This window comes from Hemicordylus capensis, chromosome 2, assembly GCF_027244095.1.
Source record: "Hemicordylus capensis ecotype Gifberg chromosome 2, rHemCap1.1.pri, whole genome shotgun sequence".
Lineage (NCBI taxonomy): Eukaryota > Metazoa > Chordata > Lepidosauria > Squamata > Cordylidae > Hemicordylus > Hemicordylus capensis.
In genome coordinates, this window is record NC_069658.1 from 147,728,995 (window position 1) to 147,743,174 (window position 14,180).

Sequence of the window (14,180 nt, forward strand, 5' to 3'; positions counted from 1 at the left end):
CCTGCATTGGATCCCTCAGAGCTAAGCAACTATATATAGGCCTGTCTGTCTCCAAGCTTCGACAAGGTAATTGAGAGGGTGGTGACCTTCCTGATCCAGGCATTCTTGAAGGAAACCTTTATATGGCATCTTCAAGGGCGAGATTTGTTGCTCCAACCCTTGCATCTGACATCAGATGTAGGGGGTGGGGCTGGGAGAGCGCACACTTCACACGCAGTGGGTAAGCCCTCTAATAAGATTTTGTCCCCTGGCTCCCAGGATCTCGCTACTCCCCTGGTACTATATAAACTGAATAATGTAATACAGGACTCCAGTATTTAAATGAGAAGTGAAAACGTCGTCTTTTAACTCAATAAAAAGGAGTAATTCAACATTGATCCATGCAAATTAAAGAGGAAGAGCTTCTGACAGGTTTTGGAGAGATTGAGCATGCTCTCTTCTTGCCAGCATTCAGAATGTCGTCGTGCAAGATAAAGTGTAACAGTTTCTGATAGATTGGCCTTCAGGCTAAGGGCACTGGTTTCAACTAAGAGACCGAGCATGCTATCTTCTTGCAGTTCTCCAAGCATTTCACAGAACTTCACATTTGCCCCTTGGATACGCTATTGTAGTAGTCCTTTTTAAAAAAAAAAAATGTTTAAGAGTTATTTTGATGCAAAATAACACGCACAACTACATCTGACGCTTTGCTCCAGAACTTGGTTTGCCTTTCTTCGATATTTCAAGAAGGAATTAAAATGTGATAGGGGTTGTGGGCAGAAAACAGAAAGGAGCTTCATTTGACCATACTGAGCATGCTCCCATGCTTTTGAGCATGCTCAGATGCACAGGAAACCAGGTATGGTTAAATAATGAAAATTGTTGCTACACCGGAAGGAACAGAGCCTAGTGTGCGTTGCTTGCTCGGTTCCTCTGTGGGCGGCTGCAGCATTGGAGAGGCCTCTGACGAGCGCGCGAGTGTCAATTGTCGCTGTTCGCTGGGCGGGAGAGGCGCGCGCCTTAAACACACACACGCACACAGCCCCGGACGCTGCCGCGCGCCTCCTCCTCATTGTCCCTGAGCCCAGGCAGCGGCGCCCCGAGGCTGTCCGGGCGGCGGCGGCGGCGGCGAGGGGACTCATCATGTCACGCCGGCGGCACAGCGACGAGAACGACGGTGAGCGGGACTCGGAGCGATAGGGCGGGGCGGAAAGGAGAGGAGGCGGCGGGCCACTAAGCCATCACCCACGCACCTCCTGGGGACAGGAACCCACCCACGTGTGTGTGTGTTTGGGGGGGGGGGAGAGCAGCTTTCTTCCCCCTTCCCAATTCCACCCCCCACCCGCATCATGACAACTGACTCTTGTAAGCGCCTGTGTGCATGAAGGGCCGCTCTCTAGGATAGGGGGTGGGCTCTGTGTGTATGTGAGGACGAATCATGCTGCCTTCCCTGGAGTCGCACCTCTGGTCCACCTGGCCCAGTGTTCTCCTCTCGGGTCGCAGGAAACGGACCTTGCTAGTTTTGCCGCCGGAGAGCCTTTCTCTAGATGCTTGAACTGTGTCCTTTTGCATGCAGAATTCATGTCGCCTCTTGAGACTTTGCTCCTGAGTTGGAAGAACCATTTTCTCGTGGAAGTTGGCTAGGAAACTAGTAGCAGGACTCAGTCGCAGCCATGTATAACGTTTGAAGTGGTCTGATGCTGAGTCAAAATACTGGTCTTTCTATCTATCCCATTAGTGGCTACTCTGGAGATTAGCAACAAGATGTTCTGTAGCCAAAACAGGTGGTCCTAAGGAGTGCTGGCTCCCCCTCCCCACCACCAAGAGGTGTGTAAGGGTGTGGACACTTACAAAGCAAGCATTCTCTCTGAGGTTTGGTAGCTGATACACCTTGTTGGGAGAGGATCAGAAGCCAAAATTTAGGTTGACTTGAAAGCTTGTGCTTTTAGGTCTCACAAACCTATATATTTCAGAATCACAGGTATAGCCACTTAATACTGTAGCATCAAGTGATAACCATCACTTGATAACCATGTGAATGAGCCATCACTACTTAAAATAAAACCTTAATATCTTCCAACACTAATTCAAATGAAGTTTCTTAATGTCCAAGCCTGTGTGTGTGTTTAGCAAACTAACTTATAAAGATGTTCAAAAGCATCACCACCACTAGTCAGTCTTATCAGATATTAACTAGTTGAACAATAAAAAATGCATCCTGAAGTTCAGTTTAAATCCCAGGTCAGCAGCAAGTTAGAATTGTCCCCTTTGCTAAGTAGGGTCTCTGTCCTGTTTTGTATTTGAATGGGCGACTACATGTATGAGTAAGGTAAAGTGTGCCGTTGAGTTGGTGTTGACTCCTGGTGCCCACAGAGCCCTGTGGTTGTCCTTGGTAGAATGCAGGAGGGGTTTCCCATTGCCATCTCCCACGCAGCATGAGATGATGCCTTTCAGCATCTTCTTATATTGCTGCTGTCCAATATAGGTGTTAACCCCATAGTCTGGGAAACATACCAGCGGGGATTCGAACTGGCAACCTCTGCCTTGCTAGTCAAGTCACTTCCCTGATGCACCATTAGGTGGCTTTACTACAAGTACTATAAGACATTTCCCTTAGGAGTTGAGGGTGAGACTAGGAAGAGCATCTGCAAGCTTGCATGCAGAAGGTTCCAAGTTCCTTGCCTGGCATCTGAGAGAGGTTCCTGCCTACAACCTTGGAGAAACCTCTGCTAGTCTGTAGGCAATACTGAGCTAGATAGACCAATGGTCTGACTTGGTATAAGGCAGCTTCCTATGTACCACTATAACAAGGGAGTGGAAATGGGGCTAGGGGGAGCAGCAGACCAAGGTCTTGGTCTGAAATGGCCTACAGTTGTCCCATTGGCAAAAAAATCTCTCTTTCATATTCCCTCTTTTCCTTCATTATTGGCTGCTGGGCGTTCAAATGGCAACCCACAGGGTAGATCTGAGCAAAGGACTTCTAGTTGTCATTTAAAACCTCTTCTGTGTTTCAAGCTTGCATCTTCGTGTAATTGACAAGTTCCCTTTCTGCTTGTGTCATAAAGCCATGCCACTTTTAGGATGTTCCTTTTCCTAAGCCTTTTGTTTCTAGGCTGAAACATGTATCGTTTCTTCAACCGTCTTAAATGTTATCAAAGCTGTAATCACTCTCTTAAAGACAGGGAAACTTAATACTGGTTCCAGGACTGATTTGGCCAGTGCCAAATAAAGGAGAGAACATCTGTACTGATCATCTGAGTGCTTATTCTGTGTGAAAGACAGAAGATTTAATAAGATCAGTTTTGTTGGAGTTCCTCCCTTGAACTTCCACAAAGCGTTCTTCTTGTTGACTAGCTCTTAGTGGGGTTAGAACTGCATAACCCAACGTGCATTTGTGCTCCTTGGAGGAAGGGCAGGCTACAAATGTAACTAATTGCCTACAATCCAACTCTGATCCATTTATTTGTCACCATAGCAACTTTTCTGTTCTTGGCATAAGGGGAGTGCATTGTCCCAGGACACATAGCAAATAAAAGTTGTTCACTTAAGGCCGTGTCTTTATCTGTGATAACCCCATAGTCTGGAACAGAAAACTGTTCTGAGGACAAGCTTGTTCAAAAAACAGCTTGTCCATTTTTGTTTATGATCTCTGTGGCAGTGTTGGGCCCTCTCAGTTTGCATATGCTAATGGTGGGATCAACCTTTGTTTACTGCTGAGCAAAAACTGAGAGTTTATCCTAGAATGTGCCCCAGGAACCTTTGCTGCCTGCAGAAGTTCCACAAAGAGAATTTCCATTAGGTAGAATTTTGAGCTACACTGCTCCTAGAGGGTTTTCTTCAAATGTAAAGCAATTCTAGTAATGTTTGATAGATTGATAATTTGTAAGCAAAAGATGGATACACAGATACTGTATTATGTTTCTCTGATCTGTTTTGCTTTTCAGTGTCAAGTACCTGACCTTTCATTACTCCTTATATCAACACACTGTTCTGGCTTTAAAGATTCTGATAACGACACACTGGATCACTGTATTGTTTTCAGTGTCAGGCACTGAATGAACAGCCACTAGGCTTGATCTCATGACCAGGGTTAGGGTAGGAGAAGCCTCCTACTCTAAATCAGAAGCTGAGTGCACTCCTGTTTGCTGATTGTCTGCAACTTAAAACCAAGGTTGGAGAGGGAGGAAGGGATCGTGTGGGAGGCATCAGCTGGGTAACAGAGTTTTCTGTCTTACCTCAATCAGCAGCTGAGTACAGCTACTAGGTAGAACAAACCTCTCCTTCCCAACCGCTGTTTCCCACATGATCACATCCTGCCCCTCTGACCATGCTTTGAAGTTGCCGGTGATCACAGGAGTGCAGTCAGCTCCTGATTGAGGGTAGGCAGCTTCTCCTCCCCTAATCCTACTCATGTGAACAAACCTACTAAGTTTAGGTTCCGCATATAGGTTTCTGTGGAACCTAAACTTAGTCTTTCCTGGGCTTTCTGAGTAGATCACTTTTTAAATACTACTATGTAAGTATAATGAGAGATGGTGTACAAGTAGTTTGATAGCTAATGTTTTCATATCTCAATAGCAGATGCAAAATGAATGGCTCATATACATCACTTTAAGTTTTGCATGCCTTGTTAAGGTACTTGGCCTTCTGAAGTGAAAGTCCACTTGAGTATTCTGTTCCTCAAGAACATTCATGTACATTGGGATCTTTGTGAGCCCTTTTGCATTCCCAGTGGTTACATCTGTGTCTAACTTGCTTTCTGTTTGTAGGTATAGATAATACATGCCACTTCATTATTCAAAACAAATTCCAAATGAATTACTGAACAGGCCTTGCTGTTAAAACTGAATAAATAAGAATATTTATATACTGCTTTTCAACTAAAAGTTCAGTGTTCTATATAACAAAATAACTGAAAAGTAGTAGATTGTGAGCCTCTTCACATCAGTCCTCGTGATCCCGTTCTAGGATTCTCAATGGGCTGGTTCAGATGGTACTGTCCTCCCCCAACAGGCCCATGCACTTAAGAAGGCGCACCAGGAGAGTGCCTATCCTGACACCTTTTCTAGATGTCCTGATGTCATCCTAGCATGTTTCTTATCAGGTGGGGAGGTGGTTAGTTCAAGCTGCCATTTTACACTCAGTCCAAATAAGTAGCTAGTTTGGGGGCCATGTGTAGTGTGGTGATTTGAATGAGCCACACTTACACCCACGATAAAGGGATGCATTGAGAAGGCAGCAAGCAGGATGCGTGTGCTCTTGGCACATTCCCCTTCTTAACTGCAAGGGCCGGTTTAGGGATGGAAAAAATATCATCTGAACCGGCCCAATATCAATGCAACATCTCAAAACATGGCATTACACTGAGATGAGTTGCTGACATCACATACAAATGTAAAAGTGCAGAACTGGCTTAATTTTTGCATACAAATGTAAATGTTCTGTGTGTGTCTAAACAGCATCTAAATTCTTATTGGGTTTTTATTTTGGAACAGTGGAAACAATTGGCCTGAGTTCTTTCCTGCTTTGTCTCATTGAAACAGGACAGCCACACAAGAGGAGGAGAACATCTGAGCCATCTGAAATTGAAGAGCGGCTAGAATCCTTAATATGCAGAGTGGGAGAAAAGGTATGAGGGACTAAGAGCTCCCTGTAGAAATCTTTAGTTTTGAATTCTTGATAAGCATTTGAATTGCTTGCAGAGGCTTTTATACTCGCTCTGAGCGATTTGCTCATCGGCACATGAAAAAGCCAGTTGGTCTCTAATTGCTACAAAGGGTAAAAATAGGATGCAGGTTCACAGTGTGACTTACCTGTTGTTCTCTGTCTTACACTTGTGGCTGTTTCTGTTCCGTCTATGGGTGTATTCAGTTTTTTGCATATTGCAGTTTTCATATCTATATCTAGGATCTGCCTAAATAGAAAAACCTATGTTTAATTAGCTCTGATCCTTCACCTCCTTCTGGCCCCTTAAGTTCAAGACGGCTAACTTTTTGTGGCATATAGAAGGCAAAAATTCATATATTCTCAAAGCAAAAACAAAAACAAAACCCAGAGAAGCAAACCTTTGGTAAAGACTGGGTTACTATTTACAGTGAGGAAAATAAGTATTTGATCCCCTGCTTATTTTGTCCGTTTGCCCTCTGACACAGAAATGACCAGGCTATAATTGGAATGGTAGGTTTATTGTAGCTGTGAGAGACAGAATAACAACAAACAAACCCTCAAAAGCCCAGTGCCCAAAAGTCAGCGATGGATTTGCATTGTAGTGAGGGAAATAAGTATTCGATCCCCTATCAACCAGCAAGATTTCAGGCTCCCAGTTGTCTTTTCACTATATTCAGGTAACGAGCTGAGATGAGGAACACCCTCTGTAAGGGAGTGCTCCTAATCCCAGCTTGTTACAGTACCTGTATAAAAGACACCTGTCCATAGAAGCAAGCAATCACTCAGCTTCCAAACTCACCACCATGCCCAAGACCAAAGAGCTGTCGAAGGATGTCAGGGACAAGGTTGTAGACCTGCACAAGGCTGGACTGGGCTACAAGACTATCGCCAAGCAGCTTGGTGAGAAGGTGACTACAGTTGGCACAATAACTCGCAAATGGAAGAAACACAAAATAACTGTCAATCTCCCTCGGTCTGGGGCTCCATGCAAGATCTCACCTCGTGGAGTTGCAATGATCATGAGAACGGTGACAAAGCAGCCCAGAACTACACGGGGGGAACTTGTCAATGATCTCAGGGCAGCTGGAACCATAGTCACCAAGAAAACAATTGGTAACACACTACGCCGTGAAGGACTGAAATCTTGCAGTGCCCGCAAGGTCCCCCTGCTCAAGGCAGCACATGTACAGGCCCGTCTGCAGTTTGCCAATGCACATCTGAATGATCCAGAGGAGAACTGGGCGAAAGTGTTGTGGTGAGATGAGACCAAAATCGAACTCTTTGGCATCAACTCAACTCGCCTTGTGTGGAGGAGGAGGAATTCTGCCTATGAGCCCAAGAACACCATCCCCACCGTTAAACATGGAGGTGGACACATTATGCTTTGGGGGTGTTTTTCTGCTAAGGGGACAGGACACCTTCACTGCATCGAAGGGACGATGGATGGGACCATGTACCGTCAGATCTTGGGTGAGCACCTCCTTCCCTCAGCCAGGGCATTGAGAATGGGTCGTGGATGGGTATTCCAGCATGACAATGACCCAAAACACACAGCCAAGGCAACAAAGGAGTGGCTCAAGAAGAAGCACATGAAGGTCCTGGAGTGGCCCAGCCAGTCTCCAGATCTTAATCCCATAGAAAATCTGTGGAGGGAGCTGAAGGTTCGGGTTGCCAAACATCAGCCTCGAAACCTTTCTGACTTGGAGAGGATCTGCAAAGAGGAGTGGGACAACATCCCTCCTGGTTTGTGTGCAAACCTGGTGGCCAACTACAAGAAACGTCTGACTTCTGTGATTGCCAACAAGGGTTTTGCCACCAAGTACTAAGACATCTTTTGTGAAGGGATCGAATACTTATTTCCCTCACTACAATGCAAATCCATCGCTGACTTTTGGGCACTGGACTTTTGAGGGTTTGTTTGTTGTTATTCTGTCTCTCACAGCTACAATAAACCTACCATTCCAATTATAGCCTGGTCATTTCTGTGTCAGAGGGCAAACGGACAAAATCAGCAGGGGATCAAATACTTATTTCCCTCACTGTATTTATTTATGTATTTATTTAAAACATTTATACCCTGCTCCTCCAGTACATTACTGCTCAGTGCGGCTCACAACACTAGATTGAAGTATTTCTTCAACTGCTCAATGCAACATTGCACTATGTTGTAATATCCAGGATGATGGGAATTGCCAATGGAGTATTGGTGCATTGTAGAATGTGCTGTACAGAGATAGGCATGCAAGATTTGGCATATAACACTGTGACCACATCTGAAGAATTATTGGCTGTTTTTCTTCCTTATAAGACCTTTGGGTAATTAATGAGGCCTGCTTACCAGCTTATTAAAGGAAGTTGTGCATCAACAGAAAGGTACTAGATAGACTAAAGATGTGTGCATGCCTGGCTGGGTTTTGACCAGATCCGAGGCACCTGAGGTCAGCTCTGCCGCACAGCCCCTGCGAGCGTCCCGAGTCTCCATTGCCCTGCCACGTGCCCTCCTGACTGATTCCTTGGGGAGGGGATATGGGGGGCCAGGTCATGCAAGCCCTGGAGGGTGGTGGCTTAGGACAGCTGCGGTCCCATTGGGGCTTTGCTCTCTGGTGCGCAGCACCACCAGCGCCCTACAATTAAACTCGAGGGATTTACTTCTGAGTAAATATGTCTATAATTGTACTGCAAGGCTGAGATCCTCAGAACGCTTGCTAAGGCAGAAATCTGACTGAAGCATGTGGGACTCACTTCTGATGAAGCATAGAAGTGAGCTGTGATTCTGGGAAAAAGAAGAGAGATCACAAGTCACTAGACACGATCCAAGAGTTTAGGTGAATTCGCCCTTTCCCCACACAAAGGCACTGCTGCTGACGTGACCCTCTTCACCTCCCCAGATCACGCTGGTCAATTGTAAACAAGCTTTTGCTCTCAAGGGCTCTGAAGCAAAGTGTTAATAAGTTCTCGGCAGGAGTCAGCCAAAACATGACGCTTTTTGAATTTAGGAGGGGAAAGTTGCACGAGGCAGACTTCTAAAACCCGTTGGAAAGGCACATTGCACCAGTGGGGCATCAAAGCAGGCAGGATGGCTACAAACGAGGGGTTAACCCCTCCCCACCCCGTTGATCTCCAGAGGAAGGAGGCTGCCGTTCCCTCAGCAGACCAGAAATTGGCACAGGCAGAGCAGGTGCGGCGCAGCCAAGTCCAACGTGCCAGCAGAGGCGGCTGCTCCCATCTCCCTAACCTTTGAGGCTAACGCAGTTGTAATCCAACATCCCTCTGCAAGGCAGACTGCGGAAGAAAGCAGCGGGGAGGAGGCAGGGGTCCCCCTTGGGGGAACAACTCGGGGTGTTAGTCCAGCTCTGGTGGGAGCGCTGCGATTTCATACAGCCCACGCCTAGGAAATGTTTACCCAGCAGCAAGAGCCAATGAGTTCAGGAGGCTTCACTCAGTAAAGGCGCCCAGAGCAGCAGCAACAGCAGCAGCTGGGCAGTGTGCTTCTTATGTATGTTTACTGGGAAGGAACAGGTCATCATAGGGCACACCGGGAATCGTCCCAGAGGCCCAGTCTGACCCTGGTGTGTGCCTTTTCAGAAGGATGCTTTTATCAGCTAACTTATGGTCGGTGTGTGGTGGTTTTGCTACACGAGAACTGGAGTAGCTTTAAAGAGTGACAAATCTGATTGAACACTTGTCCATTTTATTCCATTAACTTCATAGCGTTACAGGAATTATGACTAGTCTCTTTGCAAGTTGTTGAATCCTGTGGTAAAGCATCTTAATTGCACATTATTTCCTTAATTTAGGGAATTAACTTTTTTGGCTTTGGAAATTTTCTTCTCTGGACCATTAGATTAAGGGCTAATGCAGAGAGAGAGAGAATATATAGTAACTCTGCACCTTCATACCATGGTTTCAAATTCTAGTTAGGAGAAGATCCTGGTTAGTGTTAATCACAGTTGAAGCATTGGCATTGCCATTAATGAAGGAAGAAATTTCACATAAGAAAATGAAGGAAGTACTTAATTTCATGGGCTGCTCACTTTATCTTGCCATTTTGCTGATCTCTTAATCCTAGTTCAGTCTGTACTTGGCCTAAGAAGAAAATGCACACAAGCTGCTTTCTAAATGTTGAGGCTGGACTTGCCACTTACAGTGTGCTTCCCTGATTCCTTTCAGACCTGCACAGCATAAGGCCTGGGGACCAGATCTGGCCCTCGGGGCCTTTTTTGCTGGCCCAGAGGTAGGAATGTCCTGCTGCAACAGCAGGAGCCATGAAGAGCTCTTGGTCTGTCCTGCTGACCACCAGCAGCAGCTGAATGAAGTTGGCGTCTTAAGAGCAGATTTTCCCCACCCTGGGCCAGAGCCCACTGACGACCCCCCTTTCACCTCGCCTTTCCCCCTGACTCCAACCCTCTGCCTCCTCACATTCATTAATATTTTAATTTAATTTAATTTAATTTAATTTAATTTAATTTAATTTAATTTAATTTAATAATTAATGTGCTGAAAATTGACTGGTGAGAGTTAGGAAAATGGTTCTCTTGAAACTTAGTTCCAAACTGATTGGACTTGTAATCAGATGTTATCTTATTCAAATGACTGTTTTCTGCTGTGGGGCGTGGTGGTGGTAACTCTTGCTGAGACTTTTTTTTTTTTTTTAAACCCTCAGAGTGCTTCCTCTTTGGAGAGTAATTTGGAAGGCCTGGCTGGGGTCTTGGAGGCTGATCTACCAAACTACAAAAGCAAGATACTAAGACTCCTTTGTACAGTGTATGTATGCAAAAGATTTATGGATCCAGGTGATAATGTATTCCCTACACTAAATGCTTATAAATTTGCCTATGTTTCATAAGACACCATTTCATATATGTGAGTGTATTTTATGCTTAAGAGCTCTTTTCTCTTAGGCCTCAAAATTGGGAGAAAAAATTGAAGGTGTGGGTGAAATTGGCAAAATAAGTAATATATAGTTGTTCATTTTACTAAGTTCACCTGGAAGTACGTATGTTCATTTGAAGTCCTTGTGAGTAAACGTGCTTCCGGTTGGTGGGCTGATCTTCAGAGTTTAAGGAAGGGTCTGTATGGTAGAAATTAGTCTTTTGAGATTATTTCTTCTAGGAGAGAGGCAACAATATGGTGGTCCACTTTACTACGTTTTGTATGTGTGCTTTAAAGAGTGTTGTTGCAGTTTGTTCAGCCATATATGCTACCATATAAATGCCATGGGAGACCTATTCACTGTAACTGCTGAGATAGGGATTTATGAGCCCAGATTGCTGGGAGATACTCCTGAGAGCTCCAGCAAAGTGCTCATAACTCTGCCTCCTTTTTCCACCATATCCAGAGCCCATCCTGTAGTTGAGGGTATTTCCTTACATGTGTCTACGATCAATAGGAGGTTACACAGCCCAGAATTCTTGCCCTTTCAATTTCATATTTCCTCATTCTTTTCCTTTCAATCAAGGTCCTACTGTTCAACATAGGAACATAGGAGGCTCCCATATACTGAGTCAGACCATTGGTCTATCTAGCTTAGTATTGTCTTCACAGACTGGTAGCAGCTTCTCCAAGGTTTCAGGCAGGAATCTCTCTCAGCCCTATCTTGGAGAAGCCAGGGAGGGAACTTGGAGCCTTCTGTTCTTCCCAGAGCGGCTCCATCCTCTGAGGGGAATATCTTACAGTGCTCACACTTGTAGTCTCCCATTAATAGGCAACCAGGGTGGACCCTGCTTAGCTAAGGGGACAATTCATGCTTGCTACCACAAGACCAGCTCTCCTCTCCTTCAAGAAGAGATAATGTGCACTGCTTACTTATTCTGGAGCTAAACTAATAGAGGGGAAAGACATGCTTGCAGTAGATGCTGTTGAACAGTTATGTAGAGTCTTTCAGTGGGCCTTTTAAAAACAATAGTTGTGTAAAGATACAGCCAATTTTCCCTTTACGTTTTGTACTAGAATATGCATACAAGCTCCGAATATATGTGCACCCCACCTAATGGTTTGAGTTTGCCATGTATGAGAATACAGTGGTTGTGATTTCAGTGATCTAATACTACTTTCTCTCTCTTAATGAAAAAAATCAGTGCACGTTTGTTACCAGAAAAGTTGACAGTTTACACAACTCTAGTTGGCTTGCTGAATGCCAGGAACTACAACTTCGGTGGAGAGTTTGTAGAAGCCATGATACGTCAGCTTAAAGAATGCTTGAAAGTTAACATGTACAATGAAGCCGTCTATTTAGTAAGTTATTTTACATTTTTAAAACTTATTTGGCTTTTCAGTGTATCTGAAGGGCCCACATTACATCTAGCAGGGCATGTAAGGAAAAAGTGAATCTCGTATGAACCTATTACACCCACACACAACTCAAATGTCTGTGCTGGCCTTTTCCTTTTTAACTTTGCTCTTTTACCGGCTTAGTGCTAGAGGTATGTTACATTTTGAGATCTAGTGCAGGTGCAGATGCTCAATATTTGATAGCAAACTGTATCACTCCCATGGGGCTATATGGCTTTGGATCCAGCAGGTAGACAGATTGTTCCTTCACTGTATATATTTTTCCATTATTTACATTTAGAGAGCAGTATGTGTTCTCTGTCTTAAACTTGTTGCTGTTTTTCTTCCTTCTATGGGCCTGTTCAGTTTTTACTTGTACTCGAGTATCCTAGCTGTGGTGAGATTGGGCCTCTGGCTCATGAGTTCCCTCTGTGGGTGGGTTCCCAATGGGGGTGGGTTCTACTGAACCAGGAAGAGCCCATGTTTGTCTGAATACCAGCAACTGTTGACTTTATAAAAGAGATCTTGCACTTGTCTACCCATGATAAGGAGCATGGGGAAGGGGTCATGTGAGCCCAAGGCTAACCTGACCCAAGTAGAATTTGTCAGCAGGTTGCTTAAACTCTGGAATGTTTTCACTTTCCCCAGGTCCGTTTTCTTTCTGATCTTGTGAATTGTCATGTAATAGCTGCACCGTCAATGGTAGCTATGTTTGAGAATTTTGTCAGTGTGACTCAGGAGGAAGATGTACCTCAGGTAAGCAAAGATTTATTTTTACGTCATGGATGACTTAATATTGTCTGCCCCCAAAAGGGGTACCCCAGGTACTTTTCATCAGGTTTCATTTAGTGTACACAATTTTTATTGAGTTTCAACTGATTTACCTACAGAATAAGAGTTGGCGTTCTTTGAATAAAGCAAACTGCAAAATTTGAGCTTGATTGGCATCACATCACATACAGGAACTCTTTTATTAGATTGAACACAGGAACATGACTGCTGAGGTACAGTGAAGGGCCAGGAATCATTACCAAACATCTTGTTAGATGTGCAAGAAACATATGAGACAGTTTTGTACTGTGAAGTGATTTCTCTATGTAAGGCTGCACTGATGGAAAAGGTCAGTCTGGCTTTTGGAAGCCATATTTGAAAAACCTGAGATCTGTGGAAAATGACTTAATCATGATTGGTGGTAGCAGCTGGCAAGGTCAGGTATTTCTTAGGGATGGGCCCGGACCGGTCTGGAGGCCATTTAAAAAGCCTCCGGACTGGTCTGGACCTGGTCGGTCCGGTGCGGCTGGGGGGGTACCTTTAAGAGCAGCGGGAGGGTTTACTTACCCCTCCTGCCGCTTTCCTGCTTGCCGCCGTAATCTTTAGATTAATTGGGGCGGCAGGACACCAACCACCCCCCCCCCCCGCGTCCGGATTAGGGGCAAATCGGCCCAAACTACTGCCGTGGCCGCCGCCGACCACTCACCCAACTGCCCAACACAAGGCCCGATTTCGGGCCAAGGTAGCCAGTGGCTACTAGACCGGATTAGGGGCCAAATTGGCCCAAACTACAGCCGCCGCATCCGCCCTCCCAGCCGCCCGAGTCCTCACTGCAAGAAGGCCCAGGTCAGTTGGGCCGATCAGGGCCCCACAATTCGAAAATGCGCAAAGCCCCAGTTCGGGCCGAGACTTTGCAGAGAGAGGAGCTCTGTTTGCAAGCTCCTCTCCTTTTCGAATTGTGGGGCCCTGATCGGCCCGACTGACGCGGGCCTTCTTGTGGTGAGGACTCAGGCGGCTGGGAGGGCGGGCGGGCGGCGGCGGCTGTAGTTTGGGCCAATTTGGCCCCTAATCCGATCTAGTAGCCACTGGCTACCTTGGCCCGAAATCGGGCCTTGTGTTGGACGGTTGGGTCGGTGGTTGGCGGCGGCGGCCACTGCAGTAGTTTGGGCCGATTTGGCCCCTAATCCGGTCGCGGGGGGGCGGCTGGTGTCCTGCCGCCCCAATTAATCTAAAGATTACGGCGGCAAGCAGGAAAGCGGCGGGAGGGGTAAGTAAACCCTCCCGCCGCTCTTAAAGGTACCCCACCCACCCAGTGCTGGACCGCAGTTGGCGGTTCCGTGCACACCCCTAGTATTTCTTGGCCCCTAGATGATTTTAAAATCTAGAATCTACCACATAATGGATTCTGCATCATACTCTGGGACGTTCTCAGGCCTGAGGCAGGGGGCCTTCTTCTAGCATATATAGAAGGACTTAGCTCAGTAGTAAAAGCA

General features: G+C 45.7%; 1 protein-coding gene across 2 annotated transcripts in view; it reads left to right on the forward strand.

Annotated features, from left to right (window-relative positions):
• The first annotated feature begins 865 nt into the window (after positions 1-865).
• LOC128344063 (nuclear cap-binding protein subunit 1) overlaps positions 866-14,180 on the forward strand; it is a 47,392-nt gene continuing 34,077 nt past the window's right edge. Inside the window, exons 1-5 of one of the 2 annotated variants that reach the window (XM_053293498.1) lie at positions 866-1,156; positions 5,523-5,608; positions 10,310-10,410; positions 11,724-11,880; positions 12,565-12,672. In XM_053293498.1, coding sequence (XP_053149473.1) covers positions 1,123-1,156; positions 5,523-5,608; positions 10,310-10,410; positions 11,724-11,880; positions 12,565-12,672 — 486 coding nt within the window. In that variant the 5' untranslated portion in view covers positions 866-1,122. Of the gene's footprint in view, positions 1,157-5,522; positions 5,609-10,307; positions 10,440-11,723; positions 11,881-12,564; positions 12,673-14,180 lie in introns of those variants that run through there. The other variant, XM_053293499.1, reaches the window with a different exon arrangement.